Consider the following 22267-nt stretch of genomic DNA (forward strand, 5'->3'; position numbering starts at 1 on the left):
CATTCCTGCGGAGCCAGTATGCCGAACCCCCATCCTTGTATTCTCCACTGAAACAATACCAGAAGTTTCAGTCATACCATAGCCCTGAAACCACAAAAACAATATACAAGCAACACATTAATCGCGCACAATTTACTTCTTTTATGTTCAAATCACTTACTGTCATAATCAAAATATCCCACTAAAAAAATCAAACCTTTCACCAAAACCAAAGATGCACAAAATAATAAATTGAGTAACTCATTGAGCCTCTAAAATTGTAGGATCAATCGATTTATCTTTGAAATTTACAAAACCAAAACTATAAACCTTCTATAACATTAGTCCATCTTAGAATAATCAAACCGACCAAAATAAATTAACTTATGCAAAAGGACTAATGTAAAAATTTCAAAGAATATTATTTACAAAAAACCATTAAAAAATGTTTAAATATATTTTCTGTCCTAGCAAATATATAATTTTGTACTTTTGTTCCTTGGAAAAATACTTTTGTGTTTTTATTACCTACAAATATACACTTATTGTTTTTTATCTTTGGTATTTTGTTTTTAGTTGCTCTAAATATATCACTTTTGGTCTCTATTTTATCATACACACTAAAATAGGGCTAATGATTCCCTACCTTTGGTGACTTTGTATCTATCTCTCTCTTTATCAATCATTATCTCTCATCTAAATAATTTTTAATACTTACTTTAAATCACCAATTTAACTCCAAAATACACTAAAGTCACCAAAGGTAGAGAATCCATTTCCCTAAAATAGTCTCCGTCTAGTTTCCAACCTACATTTTTTACTCCTACAGTGGTAATTTTTACCTCAAAAATGGTGACTTAATGATCCAGTTATAAATTTATTAAGAAAAAATACCACTTAAATGATCAAATATCACCATGTTTTGGGCAAAAAAACACCATCTTTGAGATAAAATTATAGGTTAGGACCAAAATTGCAACAATTGTAATAACTGAGGCCCAAAAAGTTTGACTTTAAAATAAGGGACTATAATAAAACATGAGACCAAAAATTCAATTAAGTCAAAATATTTTGAGATACTAAAATAAAAAAAATGTATATTTGATTCATATACATTTTCAGTGTAAAAAGTTATTTTACAGTATCAATCATTACAATTGTTAAATTATTAGAAATAATTGACTTTTATCATAATTAACTCTAAAATTATATGATGAATGAAGTGTAAATTTCTTTATAATGACCAAGCAAATTAATTAAATTCTTAATAAAAAAACGAAAGAAGTTGAAAGATACAGCTATGAGCTAAGAGAACGAACCAACCTGAGCAACGATTGTATGAGGAAAACGCTTAGCACACTCCTCCATCAACTCTTTTCCAAGAGGAGCAGCACCAGAACCAATATACTTCAACGAAGAAAGATCATACTTATCAACCAAAGCATGTTTAGCAAGAGCAAGTACAATAGGAGGCACAACCCATAAACGCGTTACCCTATACTTCTCAACAGTTTTCAAAACCACTTCAAACTCAAACTTCTTCAACGACACAACAGCGTTACCTCTCTGAAGCTGCGAATACGTTATAACCGCAAGTCCAAACACATGAAACATCGGAAGAACAACGAGAAACACATCGTCTTTATCTCCGGCTAATTCATCGTCCATTCCAATCATCAACGACGAAGCAATGAAATTCCCGTGCGTGAGAATCACGCCCTTGCTCATCCCCGTTGTTCCGGAGGAATACAAAAGCGCGGCAGTATCGGTTTGTTTAACGTCGACTTTCGGAAACTCGGTGGCTGAGTCACCGAGTTTGATCAACGATTTATAACTCGTGACATTTGAATTTTGAAGAATGTCGGTGGAATCGAGAAATACGGCGGGGAGATTGAGGTGTTTGACTTTGGAATATAATTCGGCGACCGTGATGATGAGTTTAGGTTTGGAGTCATTGGCTTGTTTGGAAACTTCAGCGATGGTGTAGGCAGGGTTGACAGTGGAAGCGACGGCGCCGATTGAAGCAACGGCGAGGAAGAAAACGGGGTAGAGGTAACTGTTTGGTGCGAGGAAGAGAACGACGTCGTTTTTTGTTACACCGATGTGGATAAGAGCGTGTGAGAGTTTAATGGTTAGGGATTTTAACTGAGCGAAGGTTAGGGTTTGCAATGAGTCGGCATCGATTAAAGCAGGTTTGGTTAACGACGAAGCGACTTTGGTGAAGAGGTGTGTTACGAGGGAGAGGTTCGGGTGTTTGGGTAGGGTAAGGGAAGGTCGTAGAGACCTGTATATTCCATCCGAACCATAACCTGATCTCTGCATTGGAAATCGGTAAGAGTTTAATTAATTAAAAAATTGGAAAATGGGAGTTTGGTTTTGCTTGAGTGGGTTGGTTTTGGTTTTAAAGAAAATCGAAATTTCAGTTTGGTATGCTTCGGGTTAATTAATGTCTATGACAATGAGATAAGACTAAGCTGACCCGTCCCAAATATGAATAAAATAAATTGATGGACTTTGTTCCTCTAAAAAAGGAAGGTGTTCTTATTTATGGTAACTAATAATTTTGTTGAAGAACAGTTATTGTAATTTTGAAAAAGGCTATCGAATGCCGTACTAGTATTTGTTAAGATATTAATTCCAAATAAAATCGAAGACATTTCTAATGTAATGATCTTAGTCGTGACAATAGGATAGGTCGGAGTCAGATTTTATTTTGTTAACTTCCACATTTAATTTGTCGAAATAAATGTACATTTGTCTAAATGTTTATTTTGTGCTCGGCACCTACAATTATTTATATAAAATAATAAATTTAAAATTTATATTTATAAATTAAAGTTATAACTTTTTTAAAGAAGATATTATAATTTATAATATTTAAAAATATTAAATAAATTAAATATATATACAATTTTAAAAATTACAATAATATGATAATCAGATGTGTTCGGATGCATATCAATACTTTAAATTTATCTTCACTTTTTTAAATGTAATTTTGAGAAAATTTAGGTCTATATTCTAAAAATTCAACATAATTAGATAAATAATTTAAATATGAATTAAAATGTGATTTCTAAATAATCATCTCTTCTATCTCTTCTAAATAATATTATATCATTTTATGGATATAGATGTAGATACTATCTACAAATCAGACTTATTTTATTAATTTAATTTCACATATTTCATCCCATTTCATTTGGTATTCGGTATGAATGACATCTTTTAAATTAATGAAACGAAAAATATCTTATTTATTAATTATTTGCCTTATATAGAGAAAACAATATTAAATGGAAAATTTGTTAATAAGAAAATAGTAATGGTATTAGATATAAAAATCAGAAAAAGCGATAAAAATCATTTGTTAAAGGAATTCCGTCGAAAAATGTATTAAACATATAATAATAATTTCCCATAAAAAAAAAAAGAAACATGATTATTAGCATTCCTTAGGCAATTACTGGAATAAAAAATCCATTAAAAATTATATACTAAAATAAAAAAATTCAATTAGTGATGTATTAGAGGAAAGATATGAAATAATTAAATATTAATTATATACATAATTATTAGTTATTTTAAGTAACTTATAATCACTTAAAAAAATAATATAACTTTTTTTTTAATTTTAGTTATCGTGTATTTAATCTTTAACTTTTTTATTTTTAAAAATTTATCTCATTTGATATGAATAAAATCTATATATTTATATCTATATCTGTAATATCTATACCAAATCTATTATAATATATATCCAATTTATTCTAATATGGTTATGTCTATATCTATAATCTAATATCTATATCAAATATATTCTAATATATATCCAATTCATTCTAATATGAATCCTTTCATTTTCTTGAAAACTACTACTCATGAGTCATGACTCGCTACCATTGATTTAAAATTAATTGTATTGTTAAAATAATTAATGTCATCACATGTCATTTTTTATTTATTTTACGAATAAAAAATATAATATATATTTTTAATGAAATTAAGTAATAAATTGTAATTGATATGCTTAATTAAATAGACAATTGATATATTTTACCATTATTTTACCATAAAGTATTTTATCATTTTGTTACTTTATTGTATTAGTTTTTATTTAAATAATAATTATTTTTTATTATATTTTTAAAGAGATAATAAATACAGTATATTTTCATACAATTGCGATTTTTCACGTTCAAACACGGAAGATAACATTTATTCTAATCATATCGATAATCTTAATTTACTAAAATACATATAAATTATCCATACATTACAAATATTAAAAATAAAATAAAAACATAGAAAACGGGATGGTCCGGTGATTTTGGTACCAAGACCATAGAAGTTCAAATTTCTTTTTTTACTCTGTAAATTTTTTTCAATTAAAAAATTATTTAGTTATTTCAATAATTATATTAATTTTAATAATTTAATATAATTATTAATATTTTTAATTTTAACTTATTAATTAAATAAAATCTTCGGGTCCCACTTGACAGAACACGTTGGAATGGAATTTGATTTTATAGATAAAACCATGTTATTATCTATAAAAATAATGACCAATTCAAAATCACGATGTTTTTTCTAAATATTTTGCCCAAATAACATATGTTTGCGCAAATTCAACCAAATATATAAGTTTGATGGGTTTTGCCTTACATCGTTTTCAGATAAATTAAAAAAAACAAGTTGTGCAATATGACTAAGATTGTGCTAAATAATTGAAGTTACAGCTTGATTTCCCAAACTTCCACGCAAAACAACAAAATTTATCCACCATCACACTCTTCCTTTTTTTTGGTCATGATTACTCTTTTTTTTTTGTCAAGATACTTGATGTTCATGGCAAACGATCTTTCATTGACTTTTGACCCATCAAAACAACAAAACCTTTTGGACAAACAAGCATACATCGAATACAAGAGATTCCTAGTCAAAGTGTTCTATATATAAGTAACTTAATATTTATCTCTTCGACAAACCACAAATTAACATCAATTCAACCTCGAGTTTAATACATGAAATATATCTTTTGGTTTTTAATACTAAAAAAATCTCCGTACATAATTATAGAGATTAATTCATTTGAGGTAAACGAAATTTATATACGGAATTAACATTTTTCAACACAAATTCAAATAATTAAATGACTTTAATATCTTACATTTATGTCTCATGATGACTGATTTATTTATAAAAAAAAAAATATTCCAAATAAATGACTCTATTCATTATTAATAAATTTTATTTTTAATTATACCATTTAATTAAATACTATTAAATTATAAAATATACAATAAATATTTATATATAATTAATAAATAATATTTAAACACTAGCATACTATTAGTACTAATATTTGAACATTAACAATGTCTAAAATCTAATTAACATATGATGGTTAAGATAAATTGTTAGAATAGAAGGTTTCTCTCTAAACAAAACCATAACATAAAGTAAATAATAATTAAATAAAGAGAAGAGAGAACCCCATAAATAAATAATTAGGTGAAAGTGTCTTTTCTGAAAATCTTGCTCTCAACTCTACCATGCTTCTCACTGAAACATATCTTTCTGATTTTACTTAAAAGTCAGTAGTGCTCAGTGCTACTTCAGTTCACTACTAGTAGTAGTACATACTCTTCTCCTCTCTCTTGTTTTCATCAACACTCATCAAGTTATTACTATTACTACTAATTAATTGCTTAATATACTCAAGATCATAATCCAAAGTTGTACTAATTTGCTTTTGATTTTGACTAAAGCAAAAGTTCACCTTTTCCCATTGGTTAAAACCAACATGATTGATGATATTGTTGTTGTTGTTGTTGGTTTGCATGAAATTCTGAAACTTGATAATATCATCTTGTTTCACAAGACTAGAGCTTATTCCATCAGAAGAACTGCAACAACTTCCCTCACTTCCAAACATGACAAGACTTTCTGTTGTGATAGGTAGTGATGGATAATTACTATATTGCAAGGAATGATCTTCTTGGTAAAAAGGTTCAGAGATTGTTGAATTAGGAACTGAAATTTGTTCAACAAAAGATGTGTTTGTTGGTGTTTGATAGTTGTTGTAATATGAATGAGAATTTGAAAATGGTGTGTTTTGAGAACATGTTTCATAAGGTAAGATTGTGTTGTGAGATTGTGGAAGAAAATTCATTAGTTTTTTCTTTAGTTTTGTGTTCCAATAGTTTTTTATATCATTATCAGTTCTTCCAGGTAATTGAGCAGCTATGATTGACCACCTGTATACAATATCAACACTAACATATTATTAGTACTATTATTTGTCATTTAGAAATATTTATATATAGATTTGGTTTTCATTGAAATGAAAAAAACTCTTAGTGATTGTGCTATGTTATTTTATTTTTTGAAAAAGCAAATAATAAAATATAGCTATGCTTTCACAAAATCTAATGACAGAATTTTATGTCTGTTAATGTGATTTAGACAAAAATTACACTTAAAAGTTTTAACAAAATCACTGTTTCACTATAATTGCATCAAACTCAATGACATTTTAAGCCATTCTAAAAATGCACTATATTATTTTTTATTGTAGTTTTTTTTTTCTATATATTTTTACATGCACCTTTTGAAATGGTAAAATCCAGCTAGATTCCATGATCAACATTTGAAGCTAATAAAGGGAGAAAAAAAATGTCATTGTCAAGATTCTGGATCTGGATAATAGTTAGTTTCAAAGAAGATTGTTACACAGAAAGAGCAAAAAAAAAAAAAAAAAAGCATTGTCTAAAGTACTAGTATAGTAGTAGGTTTTATACTTTTCTTTATATAGTGCATAAAAATGTTAGTATAATAATAAAAATAAATATACCTGCTTCCAATATTAGCATAAAGAGTGCAAATGATTCTGTCTTCTTCATCAGAGAATTCTCCATGCTTAATGTTTGGCCTAAGATAATTAAGCCATCTCAATCTACAACTTTTTCCACACCTCCTTAGACCTAAAATTTATAAATATATATCTATCATGCAGAGAACATTATATGTTACAAAAAAAAAGATAGAAGTTGAATTAGTATTTTATTATTACCAGCTTTTTGAGGAAGAGCAATCCAATTTCCACCAGTTCCATGATTTTGTATATACTCTTTGAGCTTTGAATCTTCTTCTGGTGACCATGGTCCTTTCTTCACATTTGCTTTGTCACAACAAGGAGCTCTTCCCATTTCTCTCTTTTTTTCTCTCTCTGATCATAGTATTCTCTTTTGTGGGGACTTCTTGTGCTTTATAATAAAAGAGACCTTCCTTTTAAACAGTAAATAAATTGTTATTTTATTAGCATTTCAGTCAGATGAAAAATAAACATGCTAACTCATATCAAAAGTTTCTATTAGTTTAATTTAATTTCTTTTATAATTAATGTTACTATTTAGTTTATTAGGAGATAAGACATTTATAAAAAAAAAAGGATATTGAAACATTTTTTTAATTTTTTTTCATCGTCCAAATTCATATTATTGAACTAAACTTGTATATATCTAGATTTACTTTATTCTTCATCGCACACATTAATCTAATCAATAATTTTATAATTGAAATAAGACGATTTATATTTTAAATAAATTTTAATTTTAAAAAAATAATTAATTTTATTAAAATATAGATCGTTCGATTTCAATACTCATGTAGTGACTGTGCGTAATTAAATACACCAAATTTAATAAATTAGATTAAGGGTTGATTAATTTCTTGTAATCATAAGAAAGCATCAAAAGAAAGAAACATATAGTGTTAGTGATGGTTACAGCTACCAAAATTGTGACTCTAATCCGAACACACATATATCAATTACCAAATTGGATGATTGGCCTGATTTTCTTCGCCATAGTGGGGTTTAATTATTATTTTAGTCATAATTTATTAATTAAATCATTGACACTCTGCAATAGTGGCACATTATATTAATTATACGTGTGTGAATAAAGACAGAAAAAATTTGAAAAGAGCACGCAATTATTAAACTAAAATAGTTGAAATATAGTATTTAAATAAATCCATATCTAACTGGAGGACATATAATTGTGCAAAAAGGTATATCTTTTTGTAACTGCATACGACCACGTCCATAAACTTTACAACAAAAATATGAAAATCATGCATGTATACATATTTATAAGCACTAATTAATTACATGATTGATATATATATTAATCCTAATCAAGCATAAGCAATATCAACAATACAATGTGAAATGGGAAGCTAAAGTAGTGGCGCATACATATATATCTGGTGTTAAATTGTTTTGATGAAATTAATGAAGGTAAAAAGAATATAGTAGTGGGTAGCATAAAGTAAAGTTTATATAGATTAATTAAGTAAATGAAATTGATCTTCGTCGGTAGGCAGGGATCTAGGAAGATATGGTGGCTTTAGTTTAGAGTCCACCCTTTTTTGTAATTAGTGATATATATAATACCTGCATCTTTGTTCTCAAACTTTGTGGTTGGAATATGTGTTACTGTACATAGTGCTTAATACAGTAACACTGTACATATATAACCTTTGACCACTCTATCTGACAATTATTATAACTCATTATCTCCATATCAAATAAAAGTTTCACCACCCAAATATAATCATGTGCCACGTCATCTTTACAAAAATAAATGCATCATATCCACCCAACCCTTTTTCTTTTCCTTACTTTTGCTCTGTTTTGAGGCGGATGCTGTTGTATCAAAGCTTCAAAATTGATAATTTTTTCAATTTTGTATTTAAGCAAAAGTCAAAATAATTTGCTTCTAATTGGAATAATACATTTTCATTTTGTTTATATTTATTATCTCTAATCTTAAATAAATAAAAATTAACAAATTTTATTTAAAATTTTAATTAGATATATTAATTTTTATTGATTTAATTTTTTGTTTGTTTTTATATTTAGGATCAGATGGAGTATAGACTAAGGATCCTCTTAATCTTTACGATAAAACAATAACTCGATTGATATTAATTTGATAAAAATAAATGTATCGCACAAAATTTAATTCATAAAACTTATATCAATCATATCACTTTCTCAATCATAAATATAAAAAGTTACATTAACTTATATATTTGAAGAGTATTATCAATCGTCGTTACATGAATTTTAAACACCGCTCCACCACATATCATCTATAAGAATTTTCTATGTTTTGGATATAAAAACTCAAATGAGTTATACGGAATATTCAATTGTAAACAAGTACTTAAAAACCATTGAAAATTCAAACAATAGTCGACTATACTTTTCATAAATAATAGCCGGTAATCTTCTTTGTCTTTAAGAATAAGACGATAATTTGATTAATATTGATTTGATATTAGATATATATTTATATTTTTTTATTTTTATCAATTCACTATAATTTAATTTACTATCTTAATCATAAAAATAAAGATTATTGTTAATAGAGGAAATAAGTAGTGAATTGAAGTTTTAAATATATATTTTTTAATATATACCTCTCCTTAATTCATATAATAATTTGCCATAAGCTTTGTTAACAAAAATTATTGTATTTTGAAATTAAAAAGAAAAAATGATGAAAAGGACGGTGAGATGTATGAATGAAAAAGAGTTATTCTGGAAAACATATAGCTATGTCTATGAGTTTAGGGGCTATGAATTGGACTAAATCTCTTGCTTGTGCACACAAAATATTTTCAGTAGTCTTGTGATATAATGTGATGCTGTATAAAGTTGTGACAAGCAGTTCAAAAGCAGCAGCATGTCAATCTGGTTGCAGGATATGGGACATGATAGAGTATACAATAATATTATCAATCTATGGTAACATATGAACCAATATTCCGTAGCATTCATTGCATACACAAAAATTGAGAATGGTCAAATTATAAAGTTGAATTTTATCTCTAATGTTGTTTCTTAAAGATTCACTCTCAACCGTGCATGTCACGAAACTAATTTATGACTAGATCCTATCAAAATTTTGTAAAGTAAACCAAATTAATGCATTGATGTAGTGTTCTAATGAATAAGACTGTTACAATAAAATATACACTACTTTATATGTAATTTAAAATTCTTCATACACCATCAACAATTCTTGGATTCAAGATACATCCAAAACCTCAAACAAAACTCCTTAGTCACAAAACTTGCACTTTAATTTCACAAATCCTGCAATAAATATCAACTTCTATAATTATGACTAACTTTTATGTATTGGCAAAATCAAATGGTTTAATTAGAGTTAACTGTTTCAATTTTATTTTATTTTTTGAACAATGAGTGTCTCGATTTTGTTTATCTTTTTTAACCAATAGTTAAATTAATTAAATATGTAGTGAAGAAATGATTAAATTGGTGTTGAGTTTGTTAGCCGGTGATGAGTAGAATATAAACACGTTTCTCACATATGCGTGTTTAAGGTCCATTATTAGTTTTCTTTTCCACAACATTATGCCTTTATACAGTTGCACCTTTTTTGCTATTTCTCATTAATACAGACTATTTATTTGTTTTAAAAAACAACCACATAAAATGATAACATGTACTGTGCATTTTTTGTTTTATTTCCGTAGTATCAATAATATCTGCAAGTTTCAATAAAATAATTCTAGAAATTATAATTAATAATTGATTAATATTAATACATTAATATATTTTAGAAATTTAATTACTATTAATAGAAATTTAAAATTATAATTGATCTCTTAATAATTGCTAAATAGTAAATTTGTCATAAAATTGTGTTTACAATATTATTATTATTATTATTATTATTATTATTATTATTATTATTATTATTATTATTATTTGTAGATGTATCTAATGTATATATCAACTCTTTGGTAATTATTTTTTAAATATAACTATTATATCGAAAATCTCAAAATAAAAATCGAAAAATTGAACTTTGAAATTTTTGAAACACATTTTATTTAATATTCAAATTTAAAATTTTGTAATATGTTTCACATAAGTTAATATTGAAATTTCTGAAACTCTACAAATTTGAGATATTAGCTCTCCGCAATGCAAAAAGGTAAAAATTAAAACTTTAAAAATTATAGAAATTTAGATTTTCACTTTTATAAAGCATATGTTTTAAATTACAGTAATTATTTTTTTACTAACAATTTTGTGGAAATGAAAGAGTTAACTAGAATTGTGCGAAAAATTTATTTTATTTTTACAATATCAAGCCTAAAATTGGATTTAAAAATATTTGTAGGGGTAAGACCATTAATATAAGGTATATAGAGGTTTTCCTCCAAATTAAAATAAAACATAAATGGTATTTGAAATTTTGTTATATAATATAAAATTTTATCAAATACATTAATTTTGTAAGTGTATTCATATATAAACCATCAATGTAAAAAATTATTTATATTGTTAATCAATTATATTCGTTAAATCATTAAAAATGATAATTTTAACTATTTAAAGTTAAATTTATAAATATTTTGATATTAATATTATGAAAAATTATGGCAATTAAATTTTTTTTTTAAATATTTGTTTATATGTTCTTGAGAGACTTTTTTTTTTGGGTAATTGAGAGTATTTTTTTAGTGGTTGATGTATTGTGTTCCCCATTTGTGTACTGTCCACGCGTGAGCGCGCACAAAAGGAATTGAGGGACCCTAAATCCTGATTTTGTGATATGTAATTGCATTTTGACAAGTACTTAATTAACAAGCACTAAATGTTTTTTTTTAAATATATTTTAAAAGAAAAAGAAAGGGCTAGCTATATTGTTCACGTACTACTAATTAATTGAAGTTTATCTATCAAATCACGTAAACACAAAAAAAAAAAAACGTATCTATCAAAGCAAAATGTCACTCGTACCCAAATCCAAAAATAATCGAAAAACATATGGGCCATCGTCTCTAAAGACCAATGCATGAATCATGAATTAAAAAGTGACTAATCATTTCACGTTACTCATATAAAATATCAATTCAATTCATTAATTAATTAAAGTTACTGGTGTCATGTTGACTTCCAATTATTAACAGATGTTGCTCTCACTTTTCTGACTGGTTGGCAACAAACTAAGCAGATAAAATATTTGTATCATTAGTGTAGTAATATTAAATAATTATAATAATTAATAGTGAAATCTAAAATTAATTTCAAAATAAAGGTCTTTGTAAGTTGACAAAAATGTACCAATGTATAGTAGAGAGACTCGGATTTTTTAAATAAGTTGTCATAGAGGTCAAATTATAATACATGGATAAAATTTAATTAGAAGAGTCAAATATTTTATTTGTGAGTTTAATTGTACTCCTTGATGGAGTCGAGTCTTGCTTACTAAAGGATTACGAGACTGCATATTTTTATTTTTAAAATTTTGATTGAGCCTAACCAAATTCTTACAAGTAGATTTATAAGATTAAGACTATACATCCATTATAAATATAATTTTATAACTTATTTCATCTAATATAAATTTTTTAATACACATTTTTTACGTTCAAAATTAGAGATATGAAGTTTGAAGAGAATGATCTAAAAAAAATATTATAATAATAACATATAATTTAATAAATCTTAAATATATTTTAATATTATTATTTTAAAGAGTGATATTACTTAATATAAAATATTTTTAAAAAAAAAATACGAGAATAATAATTTATCAGTTTATTAGAAGTTGGTTAAATAAATCATTTTTATACTCAGTAGAAAACATGAGAATGTTGGTGAAAACAAATTATCTTTATAATTTTTGTTTTGTTTTGTTATTTATACTTTTTATCATATGCCATTTCCCTATTTTAAAATTTAAGTAAAACAAAATTAAGTATTACAAAATTAATTTATAAAATAAAATTATAAAATTTATATGTTATTACGATTAATAAATATATTTTTAAGATTTATCTCATCTAACACTCACCTACAAAATCACAGGTAATATACTCACTTGAAATTGGATGACTTAACACACCACAACAACGTTCATGCTAAATTAATAAATTTAGTTATGTATATATTTTAATGATAATTAAGTTATTAATTTATGTATATCATTAGTGATTGAATTGGAGGCAAACATAACATCCGAATATTAGTATAAACTATAGAGTAGCTGCGACATTATGACACATGCGATATTAATTACTGTCGACACTCTGATTTTTTTGTGGCTAGTTTTCAAGGTACGTGTTTAATGGATGACGGTTTCATATAGCTTGACACATATAAGACAGAAATAGCAAAGAAAAAAAAAATCCAAACATTATTTAGCTGATTGATGATGTTATAATAATATTGAAAAAAAAAAGCAAGGTGTTAAAAGATACTAAAACAGGGAAGAATTTTGAGAAAAATCATGTTTAGTGTCTACGTAGACCTTCAGGTGAAGATATATATAGCATTGCTTTGACACTTTTCGCCTACAATTGATTTCACATTTAATTTAAAAACGTAAAATTGATTTTAATACACTTTTAAATATAATTGGTTTTAATTTAAATCACAATTTATAATTTTTAAATTAAATTAAATTTTTTTTATATTAAAATTTATTATTTAACTTATTTTTATTTAAATAAATAAAAATTACAAATAAAATTAATATTATAAAATTAATTTTTTGTAGACCAAATATTAATTCCATTCAACCAACAAGTTATTGAATAGATTTTGTAAAATTTGAGAAGATATATATGGGAATGTGACATATGCATATAAAAATAGAGTAGGGGTTGGTTTGTTCAGTATGTATATAGAAGAAAGAGATGAGAGAGAAAATGAATAAATATACTATTACTAGATAAGAAATAAATAAATAAAAAAGAAAGCGTGATGGTCGTTGGTGGCTATGTATTCTCTCTGGCCATGGTCTAAGAAATAGGTAATAGCAAAAGGACCAAATTCCAATCAATCACTCACTTTATCACAAATATTATATATTATTTAATTTCAAACGGAACTGAATTGAGAAATATAACTGGATTGTTATCACAATCGTTATATTAATTTTGGGGAGGAAGTGCTATACACATTCCGACTTATATAGATTTGAAGAGAATGAAAGGTAAATTGAATTAGAAAATGTATATCTTTTGCAATGTCAATACCACCATATTTATAAGATCATGATGAATCATGTATGCGAAAACGTAACTAGTAAATGCTACGAGGAACCTATTGTGATTTTCAACCGTTAAAGTTAAGCTTAGTTTTTTTTTTTTTTTTTTCTAATTTCTAAATTAGAGTAAATTTTTTGATGAGTTTAAATAATTGATCAAATCAGATTGAACCTTAGGCCAATATGTAACACAAACCATGTTCACTAACTTGTTTGTGTGACTTATATTTTTATTTTCTTTTACTATAGTAGTTCTTTAGTTTAGCCTGCATTATTATTGGTGATGATAAATTAAATTAACAATGGAAAAATTAATTTTAGTGGTAGATTAATTACTTGTTTCCATGAGTTGGATGAGGTTGGTAAAGATTGGTATGCGACTTTGAAATTTGAAGCCACTTTTTATATAAGGGCTCATCGCTATCAAGCACAAACAGTGGTCAAATCAAACAATGTAACAATAATTACCTATTGTTTACCTTTTCACGCAATTCAAGCTACAACAGCATCTGAAAATTAAGCTGTTTCTGATATTTAAAACACCGTTGTTAAAAATATCAATAATAGTTATATATATATATATATATATATATATATAAATATAATTTTACTATAAAAATTAATAAAATATGTAACATTCTTCTTTAATATAAAATAATTAATAATTATTATTTTATGTTTTATTTATTAATATATAATTATGTTTTGTAAAAAACAGTATTATAAAGTGACATAGGTTGTAGATTGTTTTGAGGTTATAAGTAACGAAATTAGAATAATAAATATAAATAAGATCTATTTAGTATGAAAGTTTTTTAAAGTAAAAATTCAATTGACAAAGTCAACACCACTTATTCATTTCATTTACACGACACATGCTAATACAAAAACACATAGAGAAAATAAAAAAAAAAAAAAAAAATAGAAAGGAACTTAGAGGGAGAAGAAGGCAAGGGTGAGAGAGAGGAAAAGAAAGAGAAAGGAGAAAATTTTGGCAAATCAAGAAGAAGAGAAATAAAAAGTACATATTTTTTTTTCCTGAAAGCCAAAGAAGAAAGAATTAGGAGTATCATCATCTTGTATAATCTTTTGAAAATCAAGAGGTGGATTATCTTCCCTTATTTCCTTACACGCATATATGAGGTAGTGCTTACAGTATATTAGAGATTTGGGATTTAAGGGTTTGAAATGAAGAAATTGATTTTTTCTATGTTATATTTAGGAGTTTTGGAATAGATGATTAAAATAGTTCATGTATGTGAAGTTTGATGGTTGAAATTGAGAATAGATTAGAATATAATTGAATTTTCTTGATGACATGAAAATATGCTCTCTTGATGTGTTTGATATTAAAGATCTTGAACTTCGTTGTTGTGACAAATTAGATTGAGTGAATTGACGTTGTGATATTATTTTGATGGATTGTATGTCAATAATTTATTTCCAATTTGATTCTTTGATGTATACATTGCTTCATTTATTCATAATTAGTACCATTTGTGTTCGCAAAAATTCGTTGGGAAATTTATTTGATTGAACTAGTGTTGCCAGCTTATTATTGTTTTGATAAATTGCAAAAAATTGAGGCTTAATTAAAAAAAATTCTATAAACTAGAAATCAAAATTTTTTCAAAAAGTGTTGAATTACTCAATTCTGATACTTATAAACTCTTATCAATTGATGTTGTAGTTAAACTTAGTTATGCGTTTTGCGTTGTTTTAGCATAAACACAAGGTTGTTTGACAAAAATATCTACCTAATCTTGTTTCCTTGATTTTTCTTTTATATTATATGATTAATATGATATAATAGTCTTGATAATATATGTTATCATTTAAATGTACGAGGTTTTACGTTATATTGTTTAAAATCTTAAGACTTTGTAAGGTTGAATATGTGATAGTTTTTAATGTATTTTATTAATAATTGATATTGTAATTAATAGATGGTAATAGATCAAGAGCTGAAAAATGAAACATAAAATGAAACATAGAAGTTTATGTTATAATTTGGTAAAAATTTCTAAAAAATTATTTAGACCATAAATATTATGTAGTCTACAAAATCAAAGATGCACAAAGAAAAATGAGTTAGAAATATACAAGATATATCATGTTTGGTAGAAGAGTGAGACTCCATTTTGTAAGACCCATTCATTTTTTTTCCAATGTTTGCATTCTGGCCAAGAAATAACACAATCTTTAATTTGTAGTATACTTTCACTCAAGACAAGATGGTGCAAACTAAAAAAAGGGGCTAGTCAAAAGATAGTCCCACTAAAATTAAAACGAGCAACTATATCGTTTAAGAAATGAAATTATCATTTATCTCGATAATCATTTTTGATATGATTGATTGATTTGGATTTATTAATGACCGACTCAAAAATAACGAAATAAATTTATTAACATTTTTATTATGATTAAGTCTAATGATCTAAAGTAGTTGATGTCCCCAAATCTAAAAAGTATATCAAAAGTATATTTTCGATAGTGTATTTTATATATTGTAAAAAATATGAGGATATTATGAAAAAGTATCTTGTTCTAATTTTTAAAACATTTAATCCATTCTTTACCTCTGAATTTTGCATATAGTAACTACAAGTTGATAACTAGTATACACCACCTTACAATCACAATGAGAAAAGTTAATTTGAAAATAAATCTAAACTCACACAAAACTAATAAAGGGTTTGAAAATAAATCTAAACTCACACAAAACTAATAAAGGGTTTGCAAATAGCAACTCCCTAACAAGTAGCACTGGTTTGGGTTAGTTGGCCCAATAAACAATTAAAATTGCTTTGACAGTCTCATAAGAAATGTTAATCAACTTTTTTTAAAAAAGTAATATTTATTTATTTAAATTAACATATTATATTAATTGAAAATAATACAAATTCAGAGTCGTTAGCAAGATTATGAATTTATAAACAAATTTACAATATTTAAATTAATAATATGAAGAGACATATAAAGTGAGAAGATCTTGATCGTATAATTAAAATATACGATTGTGATATGATTTTAAAATAAAAATTAAACGTGTTTTTTTCATTTTTTTTAGTTTATTAATCTTCTTTTTCTGAAATTTTTATTATTCATAAATATTATTTCTTTTCTAACTCATATGTGTTTTTCTATAATTGGTTCTTCCTCTATCGATTAAGAGAGATCAATTAACAACTACTGCCACATTCTTCGTTGTGGTTTTTACTTTACTATCACTATTATAAAAAATAAAAGTAAATCCCTTCTAGATTTTTTAGGTCAGGAAAATTGGTACTTAGACTTATCCGTTTTGTAAAATTAAATTAAACGTAGAAAAGCCTATGCCTGTTATTGATCTAGATTTTGAAGGCAGTGAAATATGAAAAATTGCCAAATGTACATGGGTGGAGAAAAATAAAAAGTTCACTCTATTGCAAAATAGCAAGGAGTATATATGGAAGGAAAATTCAAAAGAGGTTTTTTTGATAATGACCATCATAAATTAATGAAGGAAAACAATATTGAATGCAATAAGATAAGGCTGAAAAATTTTCACAAAAAAGAAAGTGAAAGCATTAAACTTTACTATAGAAATTCGATGAAAAGTAATGAAATCAAAAGTGCAGTTAAATAAAAAAAGTTTATAAACACTTTAGCAATGAGTTTGATATGTTGTAAAAAAAACATCAATACAATACATTATCTCATGATGCATCACAAATGGAAAACAATTGACCATAGTCCCACCTAATTAAACATTAACATGGATGAGTTGAAAAGTCAATATGATCAAAATAAAACATTTGTAATTTGGGTGGATCCTGACATAAATATGTGGTGACATTTAATATTTTAAAAAATACTAGGACGATATCCTCTAACACATTTCAATAAATTGATGCCACATAATCTATTTTCTTAATTCTTTATCTTGAAGTGATTATACAAGTTTACAAAACTAATTTGCCTTAACCCAAAAATAAAAATTGTGAGTCGCTCATATAATAAAAGGCAACAAGTGAAAATGGTGAAAATAAAAATAAAACAACACATCTTCTTTTATAGTCAACGAGTTACACAAAGGACAAAGTACATACTATTCATGATTATGCCATTATAAATATTATTACAATACTTTTTCATTATAGAAGACATAATCATGACACCTTTTAACTATAGAAGACTTATATACTTACGAATTAAAGAATGTTATGACTAGTTTTGTTTTGCACCTAATAATAATGTTATTGATGAATGATGAAAGTAAATGTAAGATAAAAGGTTTAATTCTTTTGCAATTTTGCAATTTTGAGTGATTAATTTCCAAAATGATCAAAATTAAAGCAACAAGTGGTGTTGATGAACATTGAACACAGTGAAGAGATTGTGTCGTGGAAAGATGACATGGATTGAGACATCTCTTGTAATATGGAAAAAATGCTGGTTATCTTGAAGTGAATATAAAAGATGAAAATTTCAAATAAAACAAAATAAAAAGAATATCAAAGATGAAAAGTTAAAACCGGTACCAAATAAATAAACAAAAATTGAAGTGTGAGTATAATATTATATAATATTTTTCCAAAAAAAAAGTAACCAGTTTAATATATCGAAACCATGATGCCACATCATCATTACCCAAGCAACAAGAGTTGTTGAACTTGAACAAAGTCAAGCTCAAACTCTACCATGAACATGAACATGAACATGAACACAAGACTAAGATCCATCATCAAAATCCAAACTTCCACACAACCCATTATTACAATACTAATTCTGTTTTGCTCCATCATTCTTCCCGTATCATCAACCAAAAAAACCCCACCACTTCCAATTTTACCCCTCCCAACAGCATTTCAACTCCAATGGCAAAAAGACAACATTGCCCTTTTCTTTCACTTCGGAATAAACACATTCACCGACGCAGAATGGGGTTCCGGTCACGTTAACCCAACTACCTTCAATCCCACAAAACTAAACGCATCTCAATGGATTCACGTTGCCAAAAATACCGGTTTTTCTCGAGTTATGTTAACAGCGAAACACCACGATGGTTTTTGTTTGTGGCCTTCTGAGTACACTGATTATTCGGTGAAGTCCAGTCATTGGAGAAATGGGAAAGGTGATGTTGTTGCTGACCTCGCCGCCGCCGCCAGAGACGCCGGAGTTGGGCTTGGGATTTATCTTTCGCCGTGGGATCGTCATGATCCGTGTTATGGTGATACTTTGCGGTATAATGAGTACTATTTGGCACAAATGACTGAGTTACTCACTAGGTAATTGTGATTTTTTGTTGATTTGATCTTTCAATTTTGTGCTTAAGGAGTGGAAATTCCAAATTGGGTTTTCTCTAATCTTCAAGTGAATTTTTAGATTCTATTTGGATAAACACTTTAATTATACATCATTTTAGTTTTGTTCCAATACCCAACTTAATTAAGTGTCTATAGCAAATTCTTATGTATAAGTTATTTTTGGAATTAAAGATAAAGAGCCCGTTAAACAAAATAATCACTTTTGATAGTTTTAGTATGACTGTTACAGTTTTTTTGGAAAAAAATGAAAATTCGAAGAAAATCTAAAAACTGATTAAATGAGAAGCTGTTTTTAGTAGCTGCTAATTTTTACCACTCATTTAAAAAAAAAATATGATTTTCATTACGACAGACAAAAACAAAGCAACTTCTGCTTTTCTTTAAATTCTCTAAAAAATAATCTCTAAATCATTGAGTATCAAAATCACTTTTTTTATAATATGTAACAAACGATTAAGAGTAAAGGCAAGCTGTTTTCATAAGCCATTGGGGAGAGTTTATCGAAATAAGTCGAAAACAACTTACGAATATGTCATGAGATGTTTTCATAAGCTGTCCCAAATAGTCTCCTTTGGGTTTATGTCAGTAAGTAAGTTCAAATAAGTCAATCCAAATAGCCTCTATTTTATATCTTCAATGTTGGCGTATTTGTTGAATCTTATTTGTTTGATTTATTGATGAGTTATCAGCTTTTTAGTTTGGTAGTTATTATGACAGTCTAGTACATTTGTTTAGTTAGGTGTTTATCTTTTTCAACTAGTATTCATTTAGAGCTTGTTTGAATTGGTTTATTTGAGTTTATCCACTGATAATATTGGTGAGACTGTTTGGAAGCTTTTGGAAACAATTAATTACATATTCATAAGCTGTTTTTAGTATATTTCCATAAATTCTTCTGAATAGCTTATGAAAACAATATACCTTCTATGAAAAATTGTTGAACTTTAATTTATCTTTTATTATAGAAATAAATATGTGGTAATTGTTTTACAGACATGCAATTACTGCATTTCTTATTGGGTATAACTCTTGAAACAAATAACTATTGTGAAGTTTTTTTTAATTGTTCATGCATTTGAACCAGGTATGGAGATATAAAGGACATTTTTCTGGATGGTGCAAAAGGAGAAGGGAAGAACATGAAATACTTCTTTGAGAGTTGGTTTTCTCTGATTCACCAGCTCCAACCAGGTGCCACCATTTTTTCTGATTCTGGTCCTGATACAAGATGGGTTGGTAATGAACAAGGGGTTGCTGGCTCCACTTGTTGGTCTCTTTTCAACAGGTCTGTCATTGAAATTGGTGGTGTCGACAATGATCCTCAGTGAGTTCTCTTTCATACTAACCTAACCATGCTAATAATAATAATATAGTTTCCTCTGCTTTCCACCTTAGTTGGTTCATTATGTCCTTGTTTCAAATTATGCCTGATTCAAAGATCTGTTATATTATTGGTCATCGCCATACAATTAATTCATTCATTTTCATAAATCAATTCAGAAAATCATGTATGGAGTTGAGCCGTTGTATTATTCATCCATCAGGATTCAAAGAATTTAACTTATTCTAATTCAGAATAACAAATTTAATACTATCACAGTCAACTTTCGTAACTCCTATAATGTAGTCAACGCGATTCTATATTTAAGGACAGAGGTAACACTTATCAATGTGTCGGGATCCAACAGATACCAAAAGCAGGGAGATCCATTTGGTCCTGATTGGGTGCCTGCTCTTTGCGACGTCTCTATCAGACCTGGTTGGTTTTGGCATGCTTCAGAACATCCAAAATCTGCAAGAAATCTACTTGAAATATACTATAAATCGGTCGGCCGAAACTGTAAGCTGTTATTAAATGTCCCCCCAAACTCCTCAGGCCTTATTTCACCCGAGGATATCAAAGTTCTTCAAGAGTTCCACGAACTCCGCAGTGCCATATTTTCCCACAATTTGGCAGCAAGTGCTTTCCTTAATGCCAGCAGCACAAGAGGAGGAACCCAAGAATCTCGCTTTAGTCCCTACAAAGTTCTCGAAGAAGGTATACACACTTATTGGGCTCCTGAGGAGAACCAATCTAAATGGATATTGTACATAAATCTCAAAGAGCTAGTATCCTTTAATGTTCTGCATGTTCAAGAGCCTATTCATATGGGACAGAGGGTGATTGAGTTTCACCTCGAGGCGTTGAACCGAGACGGTATATGGAAGAGAGTTGTAAATGGCACTACAATCGGATATCAGAGGCTGTTGCTATTTCCAAAAATAAAATCTCAGCATTTGAAGCTAGTTGTTAACAAGTCAAGGGCAGACCCTTTGATATCTTACTTAGGAATCTACATGGATCCTGTTACAGTTTTGAGTGAGGACATGCCTGATAAAAAATCATTTACCTCTTTCAATGGAACTCAAGCTCTTCACATTACCACGATCAATGATTCTCGAAGTGCTGCAATGTAAATTTTTTACCCCATTGATTTGTTTGTAATTGTAAAATTTGAAAACAATTTAAATAGAATGTAAACATTTGATTTTTGTATACCCTTTATAAGTGTGGAAGCTGGAATCAAATGAATTGGTCATTTTTTTGCTTTTATTTTTGTTATTTTCATGGTGAGGTACTTTGTTTTTTGTTTTTCTGTTTTCCTCCTAAACAGCTATGCATACCCTTAGTCTAAGCCTGATTCATGAGAACAAATATAAGCACCATTTCTTAGTATAGAGTATTTCATGACATGATGTTGAAATTTTTTGTTCAAGAATGCAATCTTGTTTTAAGAAAATCAAATACAAAGTTTTGCATGATTTGATAACAATAATGGATGACTTATTTCAAATCCATCAATTCACAATTTATGAGATAAGTAGAAGCAG

General features: G+C 27.2%; 3 protein-coding genes across 4 annotated transcripts in view; 1 reads left to right on the forward strand and 2 right to left on the reverse strand.

Annotated features, from left to right (window-relative positions):
- LOC101500143 (probable CoA ligase CCL7) overlaps nucleotides 1–2475 on the reverse strand; it is a 5385-nt gene extending 2910 nt beyond the window's left edge. Inside the window, exons 1-2 of the mRNA XM_073366612.1 lie at nucleotides 1303–2475; nucleotides 1–84 (exon numbers count right to left, since the gene is read on the reverse strand). Of these exons, the coding sequence (XP_073222713.1) occupies nucleotides 1–84; nucleotides 1303–2301 (1083 nt within the window). The 5' untranslated portion in view covers nucleotides 2302–2475. The remainder of the gene's footprint in view (nucleotides 85–1302) is intronic.
- Nucleotides 2476–5485: 3010 nt separating this feature from the next.
- Nucleotides 5486–7231, reverse strand: LOC101499818 (transcription factor RAX2-like). The gene is made up of 3 exons (XM_004487009.4): nucleotides 7058–7231; nucleotides 6839–6968; nucleotides 5486–6242 (listed from the first exon to the last, which is right to left on the reverse strand). The coding sequence occupies exons 1-3, from the start codon at nucleotides 7191–7193 to the stop codon at nucleotides 5612–5614; spliced, it is 897 nt and encodes a 298-aa protein (XP_004487066.1). The 5' UTR covers nucleotides 7194–7231; the 3' UTR covers nucleotides 5486–5611.
- Nucleotides 7232–18682: 11451 nt separating this feature from the next.
- On the forward strand, nucleotides 18683–21989 carry LOC101498877 (alpha-L-fucosidase 1). Of its 2 annotated transcripts, none has more exons than XM_073366616.1 (3): nucleotides 18683–19357; nucleotides 20481–20720; nucleotides 21046–21989. In XM_073366616.1, exons 1-3 carry the CDS (start codon nucleotides 18771–18773, stop codon nucleotides 21851–21853), a joined length of 1635 nt encoding a protein of 544 aa, XP_073222717.1. In that variant the 5' UTR covers nucleotides 18683–18770; the 3' UTR covers nucleotides 21854–21989. The 2 variants fall into 2 exon arrangements, with proteins under 2 accessions (XP_073222717.1, XP_004487063.1); XM_004487006.4 differs by having other exon boundaries at nucleotides 18685–19357; nucleotides 21085–21989.
- Nucleotides 21990–22267: the final 278 nt, after the last annotated feature.

Source organism: Cicer arietinum, chromosome 1 (genome assembly GCF_000331145.2).
Source record: "Cicer arietinum cultivar CDC Frontier isolate Library 1 chromosome 1, Cicar.CDCFrontier_v2.0, whole genome shotgun sequence".
Classification (NCBI taxonomy): Eukaryota; Viridiplantae; Streptophyta; class Magnoliopsida; order Fabales; family Fabaceae; genus Cicer; species Cicer arietinum.

What these genes read in the sequence shown, in the direction of transcription:
- LOC101499818 (XM_004487009.4), bottom strand. Translation starts at nt 7,193, where the DNA reads ATGGGAAGAGCTCCTTGTTGTGACAAAGCAAATGTGAAGAAAGGACCA. An exon ending in TGCTCTTCCTCAAAAAGCTG is followed by an intron (nt 6,969 to 7,057) that starts GTAATAATAAAA and finishes TATAAATTTTAG; the next exon opens with GTCTAAGGAGGTGTGGAAAA. An exon ending in TATGCTAATATTGGAAGCAG is followed by an intron (nt 6,243 to 6,838) that starts GTATATTTATTT and finishes TATTGTATACAG; the next exon opens with GTGGTCAATCATAGCTGCTC.
- LOC101498877 (XM_073366616.1), top strand. Translation starts at nt 18,771, where the DNA reads ATGAACATGAACATGAACATGAACACAAGACTAAGATCCATCATCAAA. An exon ending in ATGACTGAGTTACTCACTAG is followed by an intron (nt 19,358 to 20,480) that starts GTAATTGTGATT and finishes CATTTGAACCAG; the next exon opens with GTATGGAGATATAAAGGACA. An exon ending in GGTGTCGACAATGATCCTCA is followed by an intron (nt 20,721 to 21,045) that starts GTGAGTTCTCTT and finishes TCTATATTTAAG; the next exon opens with GACAGAGGTAACACTTATCA.